Source organism: Lemur catta, chromosome 19 (genome assembly GCF_020740605.2).
Source record: "Lemur catta isolate mLemCat1 chromosome 19, mLemCat1.pri, whole genome shotgun sequence".
NCBI lineage: Eukaryota > Metazoa > Chordata > Mammalia > Primates > Lemuridae > Lemur > Lemur catta.
In genome coordinates this window covers 22090235-22109397 of record NC_059146.1, presented here as the reverse complement: position 1 = coordinate 22109397, position 19163 = coordinate 22090235, and the positions used below count along the sequence as shown (strand labels likewise).

The following is a 19163-nucleotide window of genomic DNA, read 5'->3' as shown; positions in this document are numbered from 1 at the left end:
GGGTCGGACACACTGGACACAGAGCAGTTCCATAAAGTAAAATACAACAAAATGTTTAATGAGCAAATTCGTCTTAGCAAATATGAAACTGCCACAGAGAGTAGGAGAGGGACAGGAGCCACGGGACTGGGAGCAGGTCGGGGGAAGACTAAGGAGGAGAGAATCAACTATGTAAGAAACCAGGGAGGGAGGGTCATTGAGGACCAGAGGCCAGAGGAATGGAGCTGTGGTCCTGGTAAAGGGGAGAGGTCAGGGCACTGAGGGCCGGACAACAAAATTCAAAATAGTTTGGCCATAAAATATAAACACGCTATATTCCTACCATGGGGAAGAGGAAAAGGGGGTACAAGGAGAAGGAGAGGCTGTTTTGGGAGGGGCTATGGGGGGTCCTACCCCACCCTGCTGTGCACCCCGTCCCCATCTCAACCCCTTCCCTCTGTGTCTGTGTGGGTGCGTGTGTCTGAGTGGGCCTGTGTGCGCACTTCCCCAGTCCCCTCCCTGCCCTAACCCCCCAACCCCCCACCCCCCACCCTTAATTGCTGCCATTCCAGTTGCTGCCGGCTGTCATTCGGCTGTCACTCCTCTGCCCATCATCTTCAGAGGGGGAAAAGGGGGGGCGGGAGGGGGGAGGAGCCCCCAGCCAGCCCTGCCCCCACCCTCCCCCACCCGCCTCTACCAGAAGTCCCGGCGGTGGTAAGAGTCGGGGTCACAGTATTTTGTGACAACCACTCTGTTGGCGAACTTGCGGCCCGTCAGGCCCTGCATGGCTTTCTGGCAGTCAAACACAGAGGTGAACTCCACAAAGATCTGTGGGGAACAAGAGGCAAGTTTGTGAACAAGGCTCACTCCCAGCAACCAGCCAACATCCATCCAAGCCCAGGACTCAGCGCACAAAGTGACAGAGAGGGAAAGAAGGCCTCACCACAGGCTTCAAAAAAGGACCCTTAGCGCAGGTTTGGCAGAGTTCACCCAAACATCCTCCAGGGTGAAAGAACAAGAGCACAGATAAGAGAACAGAAACCCCATAGGCATGGAGAGAACAGAAGCTTGCCTGAGTGTCAACTGAGGCACACAGGGCAAGTTAGTGGTGGGAGACAGAGGCAAGTTCCCAAGAGAAGAGAGGGGCCACCTGTGTTGAATGTCATTCTGCAGCCACCACGGCAGGTACTTCTAGACCCACCCCAAGGGCCATGCTCTCCCCAGACAACAGATGAGGATGGGAAGCTCAGAAATTAGGATTCAAGCCCATGTTGAATAGAGAGGAGGGAAACTTAATTTGAACCTTCATCTATTCAAGCTTTTAATCCTGCTTGAACCACCAGTTTATGGGAAAACAGAGAAAAGAAAGGATACAATGAGCCTACTTAAATATGGGATTTCATACAACAAATGACTATTTCTTCAACAAATAAAATGGCTTACAAAAGAAAAGGGGGGCAAAATACAACTGATAAATTGGAAGAAATTTTGTAAACAAATTTGAAGCAGGGACATTGTTTGGAAGCTAACTGTAAAAAGTACATTTTTGAGACAGTAAATTTGAACATCCATTAGGTATACAATAAGGAATTAATGTTAATTTTATAATAATGGTATTGTGGTTTTATTAAAATTTTTTAAAAAGGTTCTCCAGTTAGAGCTATAGTTCTCAACCAGGGGCAAATGTGCCCCGAGGGGACATTAAGCAAAGTCTGGAGATACTTTAGATTGTCACAAAGACAGGTGTAGCGGTTTTGCATCTAGTGGGAAGAGGTTGGGGATAAACTAAACATCCTGCAATGCCCAGCACAGACCCCCACAGCAAAGAGTTAACCCCAAATGTAAGTAGTTGAAAAATCAGAGAAATATACCTAAGTATCTCAGGTGAAATATATCTAAGATATGCATTAAAATACTCCAGCAAAAAGGCGGAGAAAAAGATGAATATAGAAACTAAGAACAAAATATCAATAACTTAGAAGCTGGGTGATGGAGCACTATTATTAATAATGTTACTACATATTTATAATACAAATAATATATCACTATTACGGTCTCTGCTTTTAAGCATGTTTAAAAAGATCCATAACAAAAAGCTTAAGAGCAAAACAGGAATAGGATGCAATAAAATTTTTTTTTTTCTTTTTTTGAGACACAGTCTCACTCTGTTGCCTGGGCTAGAGTGAGTGCCGTGGCGTCAGCCTAGCTCAAAGCAACCTCAAACTCCTGGGCTCGAGCAATCCTCCTGCCTCAGCCTCCCGAGTAGCTGGGACTACAGGCATGCACCACCATGCCCAGCTAATTTTTTCTATATATATATATATATATATATGTTTTCAGCTGTCCGTATAATTTCTTTTTTTTTCTATTTTTAGTAGAGACGGGGTCTCGCTCTTGCTCAGGCTGGTCTCGAACTCCTGAGCTCAAACAATCCGCCCGCCTCGGCCTCCCAGAGTGCTAGGATTACAAGCATGAGCCACCGCGCCCGGCCAGGATGCAATAAATTTTACAAAGTAAAATCGGTCCTCTGATAGCAAAGCCAGGGTCTCTCCCATCCATTCTTCCCAAGAAGTGTTCACTCAGCCCGTTTTACCAGGCTCTATCCCAGAGCAAAGGAAAGCGGGGGTGGGGGGGAGCTCCAGAAAGAGGAAAAGACAGTAGATGCTGCCGTGACCCTCCTCCTCACACCCCCTCCTCCTCCGGCCCTCTGCCCACTCACAACCCTGTGTTCTTTCCACCTCTCCAGCCACCACCTTCCCACCCAGCCCTGTCTCCCGGGCAAGTTCATGCAGTCCAACATCCAAATCAAAGTCGGTCTCTAAATGACATCAGAGTTTCCATCAGTCCTTACACTAGGAACACAGATCTGTCCATCTAATTGCTTCCTAGACATCAGAAACCCCAAAGCCAGGTGGCCCCACTTTGACCCCCCACCCCCACCCCCCGCCGCCCCAAACTTCATCACCCTTGCATGTCACTTGCCATTCCCTGGTCACAGAGCTGCCACTCTGAGCATCTCACTGATGTCCCTTCCCCTCCCAGCAGACCCAAACCAATCACACCCAGGGCACCTTACAGGCTCAGGTCTCTCCAACCTGTCAACTTCTCTCTATCCCTGCTATTACTTTAAATCAAGTCACCATCTTTCACCCAGATTATTCCAAAAGACCTCCCTCATCCATTTTCCAAACAGCCAAAATCACCTAAAAAATAGGACCACAGCCCTATTCTCTCCTTTAAAAACCAACTACTCCAGGGAGAAGCCACAAGGCACCCTGACCCTTCCACAGCAGGCACCTCGACTTCATGCACTGACTGGAGATCTCAATGGTCTTGAGGAGCCCGTACTTCCTGCATTCCCCTCATCATGAATTAACAAGGCCCTTCCCAATCTGGCCCTGCAGAGCCAGCGTCCTCTCTGGCAAAACCTGCCCACCACCGAGGCAGCACTGACTCTACCAGCTCCTGGCCAGCCCCAGATGCCCACAGCCGCCCCTCAGCCCTCCACCTGCTCAACCACATCCCACCCTGCAGGGCTCAGCTGGGCAGGGCCAGGGTAAGTGCCAGCTCTGCGCCCACCCCTATCCCTCGCTTCCTTATGATAAGGAACCATCTCTATCTGCCAGCTTCCTTCCCATCTCATTGAGACCCACACGGCCCCCAGATCCTCCTCAACCTTCCCCACCATCTTCCTCACCCACTCACTGCCTCTCTTAACCCTGACCCCCCTGTCTGAAGACCGCACCAAGGAATCCTGGCCCAACTACTCCAGGTGGCACATGTGCCAGCTCACAGCTGTGTTCCCAGAACTTCTGCTGCTCAAGGGCAGGAAGGGCTTCTGTTCACTGCTGACCCCTCAGCACCTAGATCAGAGCCTGCCCACAGCAGGAATTTCATAAATACACCCAGCAATGGATGAAAAAGAACAGAGGTCACAGGCCTCACCACCACCTCACGAGGAGGATGACAAGAGGTAATTACACCCAGCACAACACCAAGAGGCAATCAGACTTGGCTCAGAAATCAGACCGCAAGAACCTGAAACCTGCCTATGTGACCTATCAGCTCTGTGCCTCAGCTCCTCTCACGAAGGGGCGTAGTAGCTACTGGGAGAACTCGGGCCAGTGCAGGCCCAGCTTCAACAGAGCACCTGGCTAACGGGAGACACCAGCAGGTGTGGCCATGACTATTTCGAGGATTTCTCCCCCACTTCACAGAAAAAGCGAATCCACTTGCATAAAGTCACATAACAACAGAGAGACAAAGCTAAGTTTTGAAACTAGTTGCTTCTCAGCCACAACAGCTGTGTCCCCAGCTTCTGTCTCACCTGTGGGCCCTAGGACCCCACTAGGCCACACACCTCTCTGGGTCACCAACATCTCCCACAGACAGGCCTGAGGGGGCACTCAAGGGTGGTGTGTGTACATGTGTGTACCTTGAGAGGGAGGGGGAGAGAGAGAGGAAAAGAGAAGGAGGAGGAACATGTGCCAAGCCCGGAGTGCCCTGACCTTTCCGCAGCCGGGCACCTCGACGCCATCCACGGGCCGGGGGATCTCAATGGACTTGACAAGCCCGTACTTGCTGCACTCGTCTCGCACATCCTCCACAATCTCCTCATACTCCTCATCATCCAAGAGCTCCTCGGGCAGCACCATGTTCATGAGGCATAGGACCTCAGTCGGGTGGCCGCCCATCTGCACCTGGGAACTCATCAGGCCTGGCACTTGCAGGGTCACAGGCGTCTGATTGATGGTGCTCTGTGGGGCAGGGGGCAGAGGCGTCACAGGGGGCCCTGACCCAGCCTCCCTCTGCTCAAGCCTGTGCCCCCTCAGACGCCCACCTGGGGAAAGGCCATCCCTCCACTTGAACACCCCCATCACACTGCCCCCCAGGGATGTACCCAATGCCCCTCAAATCTCCTCCCATGAAAGCTGGGGCAGAGCTCAGAAGAACCTGCCCCCAGCCAGCCCCTTCCCACCCCCAGGGTCCCTCTAGCCAATGGAAGATGACGTGCCGGGGGGCTCACCAGCGTGGCATTCTTGGCTCCCACACTCGCCCTCTGGACAAGCAGCTTCTTATCCCCCAGTTGCATCCCATTCAGCCCTGCGATGGCCTGCGTTTGGAGGATGAGGGGTGGGAGGGGGTGCAGGGGAGAGGTGGGGTCATGACCCAGAGCCCGACACCTCCCCCTAAGCCGGGGCATTGGTGGGGAAGAGGGGAAGGCAAAGGGGTTAAGAGCTTGGAAAGAGCCAAAACCAAGGGCAAGGGGAAGAGCCCCACACACAGGACACTGCTTCAGGCTGGCCGCCTCCCGCCCCATCCCAACAAGGGGAAACCTCGGCTTGGAAACAGCGCAGGGAAGGGAAGAGCAGACGTGGGAAGTAGGCAGGGACTCGGGACTCACCTGATCTGTGACGTTGATGTCCACGTACTCACAGAAGGCGTAGCCCTTGGAGAGCCCCGTGGCACTGTCCTTGACCAGGTTGAAGGCCTTGAGAGGCCCAAACGATGTCAGCAGCTCTTTCACCTGCAGCAGGCCAAGAATCTCTCAGGGCTGGGTGGGCACCGGGGTTGGGGAGGAGCTGGGAAGGAGGCAGGGGCCTTACCTGGTCATCATTCAGGTAGTTGGGTAAGCCCCCGATGAACAGCTTGTGTGCAGAATCAGGGACCACAGTAGACACAACCCCTAACGGCAGATGGGAAAAGAGGACTTCAATTCCAATAGAAGATCACGTCCCAAAAGCCCAGGGGAAGATCTACAGGGTGAGCCCCTCACTGGCAGACCAGGACACTCCCCACCTGAGGTGGGTAAGAGGGACTGCACGCTCACCCTCTCTTCCCCATTCTGAGATGAGGAGGAGACGAGGGCAATGGCACACCACAGCTCCTCCGTCAGAGAATGCACTGTATCTCCCAGACCTGTCCAGCCTCAGAGGAACCTCAAAATAGAGGCATCCCCCAGAACACCAAGGGCACAAAGACCTGCATTCACACACCTATCTGCTGCATGACGTTGGCAGGTCACCTTCACTCTGAACCTGCTGGTAAGTCACGATACCGTGGACCCCTTCCTCACCCCTCAGGTGCCTTTCACCAACAACTACCCAGGTAAGTCTCCCTATTAAATCTCTCAGTCCTTTCCCTTCACAGCAGTCAGTTCATCTGTGCCCCTGCAGGGATGGGTCTGCTCTCACAGGGGTGGCGTGAGCTCAGAGGCTGCTCAGTGAGTCTCAGAACAGTGTCCCCAGTGTTGGCTGGTATCATCTCAGTGGTGAGTGCTGGCTGTGGCTGGGATGCTGGATTCGATGTCCACAAGGGCTGACATGTCACAGTGTGGTCACACCAACAGAGTTTAACAGCCCCCAAACCACTGAACTCTGAACTCACAGACAAGTGCCTGCCACATGGGACGGTTCATGGTTCAACCTGATCCCTGGGCTTCGCAAATCTATCATTTCATTCTCGGAGCCATCCTGTTAGACCTGAGTTCTGTAAGGCCCCAGCACCCATCCAGCCTGACTCCCAAGTTCAAAGCCCAGCCCTGTGGCCTCCCCTTCCTCTGCAACCCCTACCCCCAGTGGGCGTGGCCCTGTCCTACCTCCATTCTGATCTTGGGAAGGAACAGATAAGACAGAAAATGGGAAAAAGCCTCAGCAGCTGAGCCGCTGTGCCCCTGAGAGGAAAGGGAGGCAGCATCCCATCGACCCTCCAGGCTCACATCTGCCCCAAGTGCACCCTCTCCCACCACTGACCCCAGCCCCTCTAGCCCCCACAAAACTGGAAGCACCAACCAAGCCAGCTCCAACCATCAGAGGTGAACCCAGTAGAGTATGGCCACGCAGACCATGGGAGACACAGCTTGTGTGTCACCAGGACAAGCACAAGTAACCTGGGGACAGGAACAGATACTGAGCACTCGCCATAGGCCAGGGACCATGCCACACTCCTTGTATCTATTACCACAATGCTCACAAAAGCCCCATCTAAAGTACAAAAGGAATAAACCGAGGTATAGAACAAAGTCACAAAGGCAGAAAAAGCCTCCAGAACTCACACTCAACCATGACTCTCCACAGGTAGCTGGGCAGGCTAAAGGCTCTAACCACTGTGCATGTCTCAGGAAGTAGCATAGGGCCAAGAGTGAGAGAGTCAGGTTCCCTGGGTTCAAGTCGTGGTTGTACCCCATGAGGCTCCAAGGCCCTCAAGCATCTTCAGCAGAACAGGGAGAACGCCAGTGCCCACAGCACAAGGTGTGTGCATGAGAACAATTCGTGCCAAGTGTGTATTTAATACCAGGCCTGAGTACAGGCACAGGAGTCCCCACAGCTGGGGTATTTGCTAGACTCCCTGCCCACAACAGGACCAGGCCAGCCCAGCCCAGACACGCCCTGGTAAACACTAAGGCAGTGACATCACCCACTGTTACACGATGACAAGTTCAAGGGAATCTTCTCAGAGCCTCAGATTCCTCCACTAATCAATTCCTCCATTTAGCAGGGATATTCCCAGAGTCAGGTGGGAAAACAGGGGCAAAGTGACTTTGCAGGAGTCGTACCTCTAAAGGACCCCACATGGAGCAAAAACAGTGTGGGGCAGAGATGGACTAACCTAGATCCAGCAGGGATCCCGTCCCCACTATCCCAAAGCTTTCTTCATCTCTGAGATGGAGAGATGCCCCAACTTCACAAGGTGACCAGGCCAGCTCAACCCCAATGGGCACCCTGAGAGGAGCTCAGCAGCCGCGGCTGTCACTGCCATCACTTTGGGCTCAGTCCCTGCCAGAGCACCCTATTACCCTCAGAACAGTTGAGCCCATTGGCCTGGTAACAGAAGCAACGTTAGGTCCGAAACCTGCCATCCTATCCCCCAGGGCCCACATGTGCCGCACCCCTCTCCCCAGAAGGAGGTGCTGCATTTCCCCAGGTGCAACAGTGGATGAGGTGGTGTAGACAAGCCCGGCCGAGATGTGTGCTGCATCTCTCTTTATGAAAGCAGGTGGGAACTTGGGCAGGTTTGGCCCAAGCCCTAACTTCTACCACAAAATTGTCACAAAGGTTAAAAGAAGATCCATGGAGCACACTTAGGACAATGCCTGACACACAAGCACCAACAAATGGTGGGCTTCTTACATAATTAAAGACGAATTGAAACACCGTGAATTCACTGGGAAGACGCACAAAGGAGATGTTTATAGCTCAATCTGGTAAATGCACCCATATGTAAAGAGTCATCAAACTGAACACTTAAATGAGAGTATGTCAGTATCTATTATACCTCAGGTTTCTGGTTAAGTTAAAAAGATGCCCTGAATTTACCAAAACTCACGGTGGAAAAGCACTGGAGGCAAGTTGGGAACCAAGCTGAGGTCTTGCACTGACATGGATGTGCCTCCCTCTGGGCCCCTTGTTCCCCACTCCAGGAAGGGGAGAGCCAACATGGTTTCTAACGGGGTCCTCCAAATGCGAGGCATCAGCCCAGAGAACCCAGGCCCTCCGTGTCCCAGGGGCCTGGGCCGTCAGCCTGACTCAGCCAGGCAGCACTTCCCATACCCTCACAGAGCCTTCAACAAACCTAAATCCTTACTTTTACCCCGTCTGCTGCAGGCGTAAGCGAGCTAGTCTGCAGGCTGGATGAGCCCCGCTACCTGCTTCTGTACAGCCTGCAAGCTTTCCGAAAGAAGACTATTCCAAGGCATGTGGAAAACACACGAAATCCAAATTTCAGCCACCACACACGCTAAGGTGCATTCATTGAACACAGCCATGCCCATTCACTCAGGTAACATCTGTGGCTGCTTTCACACACAGTGAAACAGTTGGCCAAGCCCTGGTCTGCTACATTATCTACCAATCAAAGATGATCCTTAACACAGCTGTGGAGAATAGCCCAGTAAATAGAATTCGAGGCAAAAGCCGGGAGACAAAAAAATGAGTCAATACCCAGGTGCCAGATCCCACCCCGAGGAGCTTTGCTGACATCTGCTGATGCGCACCAGCACTGACAGACACACACGGAGCCCTCTGGGGTCCTGAGCTGTGAGGCCTCAAAGCAGAAACATGGCCCAGACCGTAAGCCCCTCACTTCCCCAGCACCTTCGGCCTGGTCCTGGCTCTGCCATGTACAAGCTGCGTGTCCTCAAGCAGGTCCCAGCTCACTCCCCTGGGCCCCAGGCACCCCCTCTGCCAGGAGGAGCAGACCCAACTCAGAGGCCTGGGGGAAGCAGGGGGAAGACATGTACACTCCAAAGCACCTACCCCACTTCCTAAGCAGCTTCAGCAGGGCTGAAGAAGGGAAGGGTGGGCTATGGAAACAGGACTGGGGGAGAAGGGGCCTTGACAGAAGCCCACTCACCAGGCACATAGACAGAGGGGTTCTCCGACATGCCAGGCAGCGGCTGGTAGTCATGAGGCCTGCGGATCTTCAGGGACTGGCCCTGGAAGATGATGCCATCGAAAGCCATGGCCTGGGTAGTCTCGTCCACTGAGCGGAACTGAATGGAAGAGAAGCATTCGTGAGGCCTAGGGGTCAGGGACTGGTCTACCCCAGGGGCTCTGTGACCAGAATTTCCTCTTTCACTCATGTGAACAAATACAATGTGCCAGGCCCCATGCTGGGCACTGGGAGGACAACAGGTGTGTCCTTGCTTTTAGGAGTTCACACTCTGGTGTGTTTATAGACACCAGCACTCAACACAAACACACAACTGCAAGCTGTGATGATGCTGAAAAAAGACAAAGTATTGAAAAAAGATGTCACAGGAAAAATTAACTAAATGAGGTGGTGACAGCACTAAAATCTTTCTAATAAGGCGACATTTACAGCTGACATCCAGAGCAACACGACTCAAAGTGGACCATAATGAGAGTTGGAGAGGGAGCACTTAGAAACCTTTGCAGAAAACTAGTATCACTTCAACATCTTTACTGTATTTTACAAGAGTATTCATCCGCCAGGAGTTGAAAATTAAAAACCAAGGTCCTCAGCACTCCAGGAGGCTGAGACAGGAGGATCGCTTGAGGCCAGGAGTTTGAGGCTATAGTGAGCTATGATCACACCACTGCACTCCAGCCTGGGCAAAAGAGCAAGACCCTCATCTCTAAAAACAAACAAATACATAAAATGAAAACCAAAGTCCACCCCCACTTTCAGAAACACTAACAGGAAATGTTAGTAGCATTAGTTAGCTACAGTAAATAACCCTAGCCAAGTCCCGAGATGGGGAAGGTGTGTTCTGGGAAGGCCACTATGGCCAGAGTGCCTAGGACTGGGCCAGAATGGTGTAGACAAGGCTGAAGAGGTCTGCAGAGGTCCAAAACGCTTCCCAAAGCTGCCAGGGAGAACAAAAGGCAGGCAGGAGGTAGCATCAGATTTGCAGAGCCCCTACAGAACTCACTCTGGCAACTCTGCAGAGGGGCCCAGTGGGAACAGGCAGCACAAGGAAGCAGGACACACCACAGGACTAAGGGACAGGTCTTCACACCACTTACACTTCCCTGGCCCTGTCACTCTCCCAACTCACCTCCAAAAAGGCAAAATTCTTGTCTTGGTTAATCTGCACAGCCAAGACCGGGTTGCCAGGGGCCTGGGTCAGTCCCCCCAGGCGCATCTGGGCGTTGAAGAAATCCATCATGGCCTCCTGCAGAGGGAATAGGAGACAGGGAGGGGCAGGGGAAGGGAGGAGGAGAGAGGAGGGGGAGGGTGAGAGAGGGAGACACAGAGGGGTTTGGGGTAAGGGGAGAGGGACAAGGGGAGGGCGGAGGAGGAGGGGAAGGAACAGTGGAATATGGGTGGGGGTGTAAAGATCAATAGTAGGAACAAAAGCAAGAGAAAAACGAGAGAAAACGGGAAGGAAGCAGTAGCGAAAGACAGCCAAGGGCAGGAGATGGACAGGTGTAGGGAAGAGCCATGGGGTCCCCAAAAAAATCAGGGGAAAGGAGAAAGATCATTCAAGAAAAGACAGACAGAAACGAAGACAACAGGGAAAGGAAAAAAACATAAAACACAGAAAAGATAAGGAGACAGAACACACAGGAAGGAAGGAACACCCAGTGAAGACAGACAGGGAAATGGGGGGCAGTAGAAAAGGAGCAGCAGGCAGGAGCAGAGAGGGCAGAAAGGGAGGTCGAAGGGCGAGAGTGCAGGAGCGGGAAGGGAGGAAGGAGTGTGGGGAGGAAGGGGCAGGGACGGGAGGGGAGGAGAAAAGAGTGATGTGGAGGAATCTGGCCCTGGAGTCCGGGGGCTGGTTTATCAAATGTAGCAAAGTGCAGGTTGAGAAAGTCAGAATGGACCTTACTTGCCTTCGACGATGGTAGCAAACTTTTTGTTGCTACGAGGGATCTCAGCCCCACAATATTTCACTTTAAAGAGAAATGGAAACAACTCTTTGATCTCGGGATTCTCAGGGGGTGCCACGGGAAGGGGTGGGGGAGAGGGGTGGGGGAAAGGAGCGGTGGGGAAGGGGGAGGTCAGGGGCGATCAAAAATAAAAGAACAGCGACCATGGGAGGGATGTGGGGGAGAGGATGGGGACAGGCGGCAGAGAACGAGAGGCGTGTCAGAAAAAAACTGAGGGGGGGAGCGTGCGTCTGTGTGTGGAGTGTGTGTGCAAGTGTGTGTGTGTGTGTGTGTGTGTGTGTGTGTGTGTGTGTCCGAGTCTCCCTCTCTGTCTCTCTCCGACACGTAGGTACAACACGTAGGTAGGTACATTATGTGTGTGCTTGATCCCTGGGTTGCTGGAGGAGGTTAGGGGAGGGGAGACGGGAGAGGGGAAGAGGAGGGAGGGAGAGGGCCACCCCCAGCCCGGCCCGGCCCCTGGCTGGCTCAACTCCATCGGTCCGTCTGGGAGGGGGCCGGGGGGTCTTGCAGGAGCAAAGTCTGACCCGTGCAGGTTGGGGGAGGGAATGGAGGGGAAGGGAGGAACAGGGTAGGGGAGCGAGGGAGAGGGGAGGGGAAGGGGGAGGGCAGTACCTCAGTGATGCCAAAGGGGATGTTGCCCACGTAGAGGCGACGGGCCTGTCTGGTCATCTGGCTCCCGACCACAGGCACCGGCGTTGGGGTCACAGCCAGACCGTCAGGGGTCATGGTGGGGAGAAGGGCAGTGGCTGGAATCTGACCCGCAGCTTCAGGAGTGAAAACAGGATTAAACCACATCAGGACAACCATCGTGACCAGACCTCAAGGACCACCCATCACACACCCTGAGAACTCTCCCTCCTCAGCTGAAAGCTCTTCAGGCTCTTAGCACCACCCTCCAGAACCTTCTTCCCAGCATCAGAGGCCACCACCCAGTAACTGCTGCTTCTAAGAAGCCCTGTCTCCTAAAAGTGTCCAGATGGAGGCCTCATCCCTCCCTCAACCACAGATGTCCTCAGATCACATCCTCCTCCAGAGAACTTCAAAAGGGCAGAGGCCAGAAAACCCAGGGGCGTAACCTCTCCAAGCACACACAGGGGAATGAGTGATGGGGAGAACCATGCATGCCCCTGCCCCCTATCCTCCACCCTCTGGAGCAGCCCAGCCGGGGCCTACCTTGCATGGCCTTGTACTGCATTGGGGTGATATGCTCAAAGCCAGGGGGTGGCACGTCCCAATATTTACGGACCTTCTTCTTCTTCTCATGGCGAGGGGAACGACTGGGGAAGGGGGAGGGGAGAGCGGGGCAGGGCAACCTCAGTCTGACCAACAATGGGCCTGTGAGCCCCTCCCAGGCGCCCCCTCGGCCCCCCACCACATAAGCTCCACTCTCTCCAGGAGGGAGAAAATCAGGGACAGGGCTGGGCCCAGGCCTGGGGAGGGTGCTGGTTTCAAATGCTTGGGCCAGGGCTGGATGTGGGCAGGGCAGGGGACACAGGGTGTGACGAAGGTGAAGGGAGTGGACGTCAGGGTGGAAGGGGCAGGAAGAGAAGCTCACATCAATCCACCGTGCTCCTCTTTAGCGCCTCTGGTCAAAGGTTTGCTGGGGGGTGGGAGGGAAAGGTATGGGGAGGGGTGACTGGGGACCCTCGTCTTCCCCACACACCACACCTCCCCCGGACACTGAGCCCAAGGGCAGGGCCGAGGTGAACAAGCAGCAAGCAGGCCCCCCTCGGCCCTGCCATTTCCCACCCCCCAACACTCCCACCCCCAGGCAAAAGTGAGGAAAGCAGGAAGGGGTCAGGACAGACTGCTCTCTAGCTGGAGAAACTGAGATGGGAGGAGGCAGGACTTCCACCCACCTTGCCCTTCCTCACCTAAGGGGGCAGAGAACAGAGAGGGGGACCTAGGGAGGGAAGAGGCATTAGAAAAACAGAAAACGGGCATCCCTGAGCTAGAAAGTAAGCCCAGGCCCCACTCCAAGAACTCCCTTTTCCTGGAAGGCAGGGAAGAAAGAAACTGCAGACAGAGACCAACCCCCTTGAAGACAGTCCCACAGAGAACCACAGAGAGTCGAAAAGAAGAAACAGGACCTCAGAGTCAGGGACAGAGAACAGCCCCTTGTGAAGGAAAAGACAGAATCAATGCCCACTATCCAGATAAAAAAAACCTTATTGCCCCCAGCAACCCACCAGCACTACCAACAAAGAAAATGAAAGAAATCACAGAAACAGGGAAAAAACTGAATTCAAGACAGACCAAGCAGCAGATCCCTCCCCCGGACATACACAAAGAGAGAATGAGCCACAGAGGACCCAGGACCAGACACACATAGGCCACCAACTGAGCACAGTCATGGGCTGGCTGACACCCCCAATTCCCAGGCTGACCCAGCCGTGGACCCCAAGCCCTGGTACCTTCGTCGCCGCCTGTCCCGGGAGGCGCTCCGCTGGTCCCGGTTGCGCCGGTCCCGGCTACGGCTCCGGCGTTTGCGGTCCCGGCTTCGAGAGCGGCTGTGGCTGCGCTTCCTGTGCCGGTTCTCCTTGTCCCGCTCTGGGCAAGGGTGAGAGGAGGGGGAAAGGATGAGCAGAGGAAGGACGTGGGCCCAGCCCACCCTGCACGCTGGTGGCTATGCCCCGAGCCCCAGGGAAGCCACCCCCAAAGGGAAGGGATTTGATGGAGGAAGGGACATAACAGGCCTCCTGGGTCCACAAGCGAGTCCAGGGACTCAGGAGACCAGGGGGACGGGGCCTGCAAATGCCCCCGGGGTGTAAGATACCTGAGGATGCTCAGGAGGAGCTGGGGAGCCAGAGAAGACAGAGGAGGCTGGCTCCTGGTCCCCCTCGAGGGCTGAGGGGCCTGACCCCAGGGTCGTCCCTGAGAGGGGCAGGGCTAGAGGCTGGGGAATCAAGAGACCCAATGATGTTTTCCTGAAGGGACCCAGTGACCCCTCAGGAAAGACCTCTGCAACCAGCTGGCACCCCCAGCCCCACCATCAGGCCCAGGGGTCAGGTGCCAGGCAGGATCTGATATCCCCAGGAAGCAGGGAAACTCAACCCATCCCTTCCCAAGCAGGTAAATAATACAGGAGCACCCTCCCCCAGGGAGGGGCCTCTTTCTGAATTTGCAGACTGCGGGGAAGATGCCCCACTCTGCTTCAGCAGGTCAGAGGAGTTTGCCCCAGCCACACTTGAATCCCAAACCATGTGATCCTCCCTGTCTCACTCACTCCCTCAAAGCCAAGTACAGAAGGAGGTGGTAGAGTAGGGATTTGTTCCCTAAACCCCTCTCATTTGCCTCCAAGGCAGCCACAAGGAAGGGAGCCTTGCTAGCAAAACCACAGAAACCTCTACTCCCACCAGACACTTCACCCTCTGAAGAAGGAAGATGGACCCTTACAGGGAGAGAATAAACCATGAGAACTGGGGGTGTTCATGAGCACCATCATACGTATTTTCCTAATTCAAAGACACCTGATTTCTCAACTATCCATCAGCAACACACAGGCAAAAAAAAAAAAAAAAGATAAACACATTAATGTGCTCATGTAGTTTAACATGTATCTCCTGAGAGTGGTGATCCCTAGGGACAAGAGGAGGAAAAGGCAGTGAGGAGGTGTCAAAGCACACTTTAGCTTCACTCATATTTTATTTCACGTATTTTTCTGATGCAACATGAACTTTTTGTAAACGCATTTCAATTCCATAACCACCAACACTCAAGAAAAATATGCACCCAGAAGAGAAAATAACTTAGTAACAAACATTGAGACGCTTCTTACAACTGAAAGCCGTACTAAATAGTTTTGTTTATATTTAATTCTCACCACTGCTTTGGAAAAACACTGCTGGGGGCTCACATAATAGATAACAAAACTGAGGCACAGAGAAATCACAACTTGTCCAAGGCCCAACAGCTAAGAAACACAGTGAAGCCTGAATTTAAACATTGTAATTTTAGTGAGTTAAGCACCAGGCTATATACTCCTAAACGTGGCAGAACACTCCAGAGTCTGAGTGGAGCCACTAATGACAATGGAATTGTCTCCTAGAAGGCTCCCCCAAAAGAAACCAAAGACTAGGATGGCAAGAATCGGCAAGCCAGATCAGCAGTGTAGAGCAGTGGGGTAAGCACACAGGCACGGCACTGGGCAGAGAGCGCTGGCTCCACACTTGTAAGATGAGCAGTCTGTGAGTCCCAAGAGCCTTTCCTGCTGCTAAGGCTCTGAAACAGACAAGCAAAGCAGAGAGAGACCCATAGAGGCAATGATGCCCACTGGGTGCCTGAAACATAGACAAGGCAATTCCCTGTAGACACAGGTAGCTAAGAAATGGACTGAAGCCAAGAGTTGCAGGGAGGCTGGCCTGCAGAGACAAAGACCCACAGACAAGGTGACACATGGACAGAGCTTCCCTTATGGCAAGAACCCTCTCCCACACTGATGCTGCAAAGATAAGAACAGAGAGGGAGCTTCATTTGCTGTGTTGTGGTAACCTTGTAGGAGCAGCTCCACCAACTCAGGAGCCCTGTCAGGTCTCAGGACCTGGCTTCTCAGAACCAGAGGGGAAGAACCAGAGCAACATTATCTGAAAGAGCCTCGAAGAACAGCTCAATCAGCTCCACTCTGCATTCCAGCACAGTTGAACTTGGCCTTACACCCAGACAGAAGTCAGAATCAGTAACAATGTTTCTGCTTACCAACTGTATAAAACCATGCAACAATAACAACCTTTAACATTTGATTTTCTCTTCTTCGAACAAGAGTCACCACATCTACTCTACCCAGATGTTGGGAGGACTTGCCAGAATAACGTTTGGAAAGCACATTTCCCTGCCCTTCCCCAACTCTGACATCATCTCTATGGGTGCCGAAAACTTGCCTTTCTACTTCCTTTCTAAGCATGGGATTTCACAATATCACTTATTAGGCACTTAGTGTATGCCAAGCCACACACTTTAGATGTTATTCCATTTAATATCAGCTCTGCCTCTGACCAGATGAAATATGGGAAAGTTTTTTAATTTTCTGAGCCCTGTTTCCTCCCCATAAAGGCATTGAAACCATTTTGGCCTCAGAAGGCTGTTACAAGGATCTACTTAGAAAAACCATGCTTAAGTCAGAGGAAGTGGCGCACACCAGTCATGCTGGCTATTCATTCGGGAGGCTGAAGTGGGAAGATCCCTTGAGCCCACAAGAAGTTCCAGACCAGCCTGAGCCAAATAGTGAAACCCCCATCTCCCATCTCCAAAAAAAAAAAAAACAAAAAAAAAGGAAGGAGAGAGAGAAACCATGCTAAGAGCAACGTGCCCCTCTTGTGGCACATGGTAAGCACTCAGAGTTTCACTGCCACTGTCATTAATACCACCTATGTAAATCCTCTTAAAAACCCAATGACAAAAGAATAATGATGGTCAATCTGCAGATAGAAAAAAACCAAGCTATAAAGGTACTGCAGTAGCACAGCTACTGGGCAACAAAGTGTGTATTTGAACCCAGATGTGCTCAACTCCAAAGACCATGCTCTTAGGCAGTACATAAGTCACCTAAGACAGAATCAGATATACCTTGAGCACTCAGTAAATGTTATTTCTTCCCCAGGAACTGTTTACTAATTCAGTCAACCACTGCCCTACACAACTCCAGCCTGGGTTCAAAGGAGAATTCATGAGTCCTCATTCCATCCTCAAACTCCAGCCAGAAACACGGATCTTAAGCTAAGCCTCAATATTTAAGAATCAGGTCCCAACCTCCCCTACTCCTAAGTTTCCTCATTCTCAAACCAAAATGCAGAGACAAGGGAGAATTTTAAAACATCTAACGACTCTCCCAGTTCTAATACTCTTGGAGTCCCTAACGGATCAGCACTAGCATGGCCTTGGGCTTTGTTCTGACCCACCACAATCCTGGACACAAGAGGTATCTGCCTCCCACCTTCGGCATAAGTATTCAACTAGGCCAGATCCCTTTTCCTCAAGCAGAGTCTCAATTCCCCTACCTATACGTTGATAAGAATCATAAAGCTGAGTCTAGGAGCCCTGAGTTTGGAATTGGACAGAACTTGGGTTTGTCAAGTTAGGGAGATGTGGGAGAGCAAACACTCCATATAGCGACTGTCGGAACGTCAAAAGCCCCATGTATGCAGGATGCATGCGTGCGGGACACTCAAAAAATGCAGATGGTTCTCTTTTACGACTGTACAGGCGTCCAACACGTTTATCTGAGGCGCCCCACCAGTGGCTGGGGCAGAAACGCACTGGAGGAAGAGTTCACGGGAAATCAGCAGAAAGAAAAAAGGATGAGAGGAACCCACAACCTCCACGCGCGCCCCCCGAGACGGTTCTGCCATCATCCACGTGAAGGAGGGTGGCCCATCCTCATAACCGCCATTTTGGAAACAAAGGGGGCGTGGAGATGGGGGCCGACGGCCCAACCGGAAGCGGAAGTGCCAAGGCAGCGGGAGAAAAAGGCATTAGGGGACCCAATATAATCTCCTTTACACCGAAAAGGAGCAAAGAAAAAAGTTCGCGTCGAGGTATGTGGCGCGCTGGCGGCGCGTCCCCCGCGCCGCCTTGGCCGGGACCACGTGGGGCGCGCAGACGCGCGGCGCGCGCATGCGTCGCGGGCCCGCGCTCTGCCGCCCCCTTCCCTTCGCCGCGAGCGCGACGGAACGCCAGATCACGTGAGCAAGGCGCGCGCCACGGAACCGGGGTGGGGGGGGCACCGCGCAGCACAGAGAAGGGAAGCGAGGGGGAAAATGGCGGGGGGCAAAGCGACGTGGGGAGCCGCCCGCACCGCCGCATCGCGACCCCGGCGCCCTCACCTTGTTTATTCTCGTTGAGCTGCCGCTCGAACTCGTCGAAGTCCGACATGCTGAGGCGGCCGCGTAGGGCCCTGTGCAGCTCTCGCCTCGCCTTGCCGCCCGCCCGCTCTGGCCGCTTCGGCTACTTCCGCCGCTGGCTTCGGCTACTTCCGGCCGCCGCCGGCGCTTCGCCGCCTTCTACCTAATCAAGCCCCCAGCAGCCCGCCCCGCCCCGCCCAGGCTCCGCCCCCTCTCCCCACCCGCCCCCTCCGCGAGCTGCCCTTGTCCCCCCCGAGCCTGGCTTCGAAGCGCGTCGGCTATTTCCGGAGAGTGGCTGAAGAGGTCGGCCGGCGGCGGCTTCGGCTGCTTCCGAAAACACCCGAAGCGAGGGTTTTGCCGGCTTCCCAGGTCTCCGTAACTTTTCGGAGATCAGCTCCTCAACGTTCGGAGGTTTCTGCGGGTCCTCGCGTTCCTCTGCGCCCAGCCCCCTCTAAAGGTTTGGCGTCTTCTGACAATTCAAACCGTCCCAGTCTGTGGCTTCTTCCGCAGACTCGCCCCGCCTTCTCCGCCGGCCCTGTCCAAGCAATCGTCCACTTCCGACAAGCCTAACCGTCCCGGACTTCGGCTCCTGCTCGCCCTCAGGTCCCTCCAGAGATTACGCTCGATTCCAAGATTCGGCTCTTTCCGGAGATTCCACTCGTTCACTCCTCCCCTGTCGGAGAACTTCGGCTCCTTCCGCCACCGCTTCGTAAAGGCCTCACTCACGGGGAACAGCTTCGGCTTTTTCCGTCGGCGCTTCGGCTCCTTCCGGCTTCGGGAACAGAAAAGGGAGGGAGGACGGAGGCAAGATGGGTCAGGGAAAAAGATACAGAAAAGGGGGCGGGGTCCCGGCTCTCGGCACCTGGCTCTCCGGGTGGGGAGAATGGAAAAAAAGAAGGGCCAACCTTGCGGAGGACCTGAGAAGGTTGCGTGAGGTAAAAGCAGCCAGCGAGCGAAGGTTGCGCGCGGCCGCTGCGGAGGTTGCCAGCGCGGC

General features: G+C 53.6%; 1 protein-coding gene across 2 annotated transcripts; it reads right to left on the bottom strand.

Moving 5' to 3' along the window:
* Nucleotides 1–32: 32 nt before the first annotated feature.
* Nucleotides 33–19162, bottom strand: U2AF2 (U2 small nuclear RNA auxiliary factor 2). 2 transcript variants are annotated; one of them, XM_045532939.1, is made up of 12 exons: nucleotides 18152–19162; nucleotides 13748–13883; nucleotides 12889–12933; nucleotides 12507–12610; nucleotides 11946–12097; nucleotides 10499–10615; nucleotides 9331–9469; nucleotides 5586–5665; nucleotides 5384–5506; nucleotides 5006–5092; nucleotides 4488–4736; nucleotides 33–807 (listed from the first exon to the last, which is right to left on the bottom strand). In XM_045532939.1, exons 1-12 carry the CDS (start codon nucleotides 18198–18200, stop codon nucleotides 673–675), a joined length of 1416 nt encoding a protein of 471 aa, XP_045388895.1. In that variant the 5' UTR covers nucleotides 18201–19162; the 3' UTR covers nucleotides 33–672. The 2 variants fall into 2 exon arrangements, with proteins under 2 accessions (XP_045388895.1, XP_045388894.1); XM_045532938.1 differs by having other exon boundaries at nucleotides 4994–5092; nucleotides 18152–18349.
* Nucleotide 19163: the final 1 nt, after the last annotated feature.

What these genes read in the sequence shown, in the direction of transcription:
- U2AF2 (XM_045532938.1), bottom strand. Translation starts at nt 18,200, where the DNA reads ATGTCGGACTTCGACGAGTTCGAGCGGCAGCTCAACGAGAATAAACAA. An exon ending in GCTCAACGAGAATAAACAAG is followed by an intron (nt 13,884 to 18,151) that starts GTGAGGGCGCCG and finishes ACCCTTGCCCAG; the next exon opens with AGCGGGACAAGGAGAACCGG. An exon ending in TCCCCTTTGGCATCACTGAG is followed by an intron (nt 10,616 to 11,945) that starts GTACTGCCCTCC and finishes TTCCCTCTGCAG; the next exon opens with GAGGCCATGATGGATTTCTT.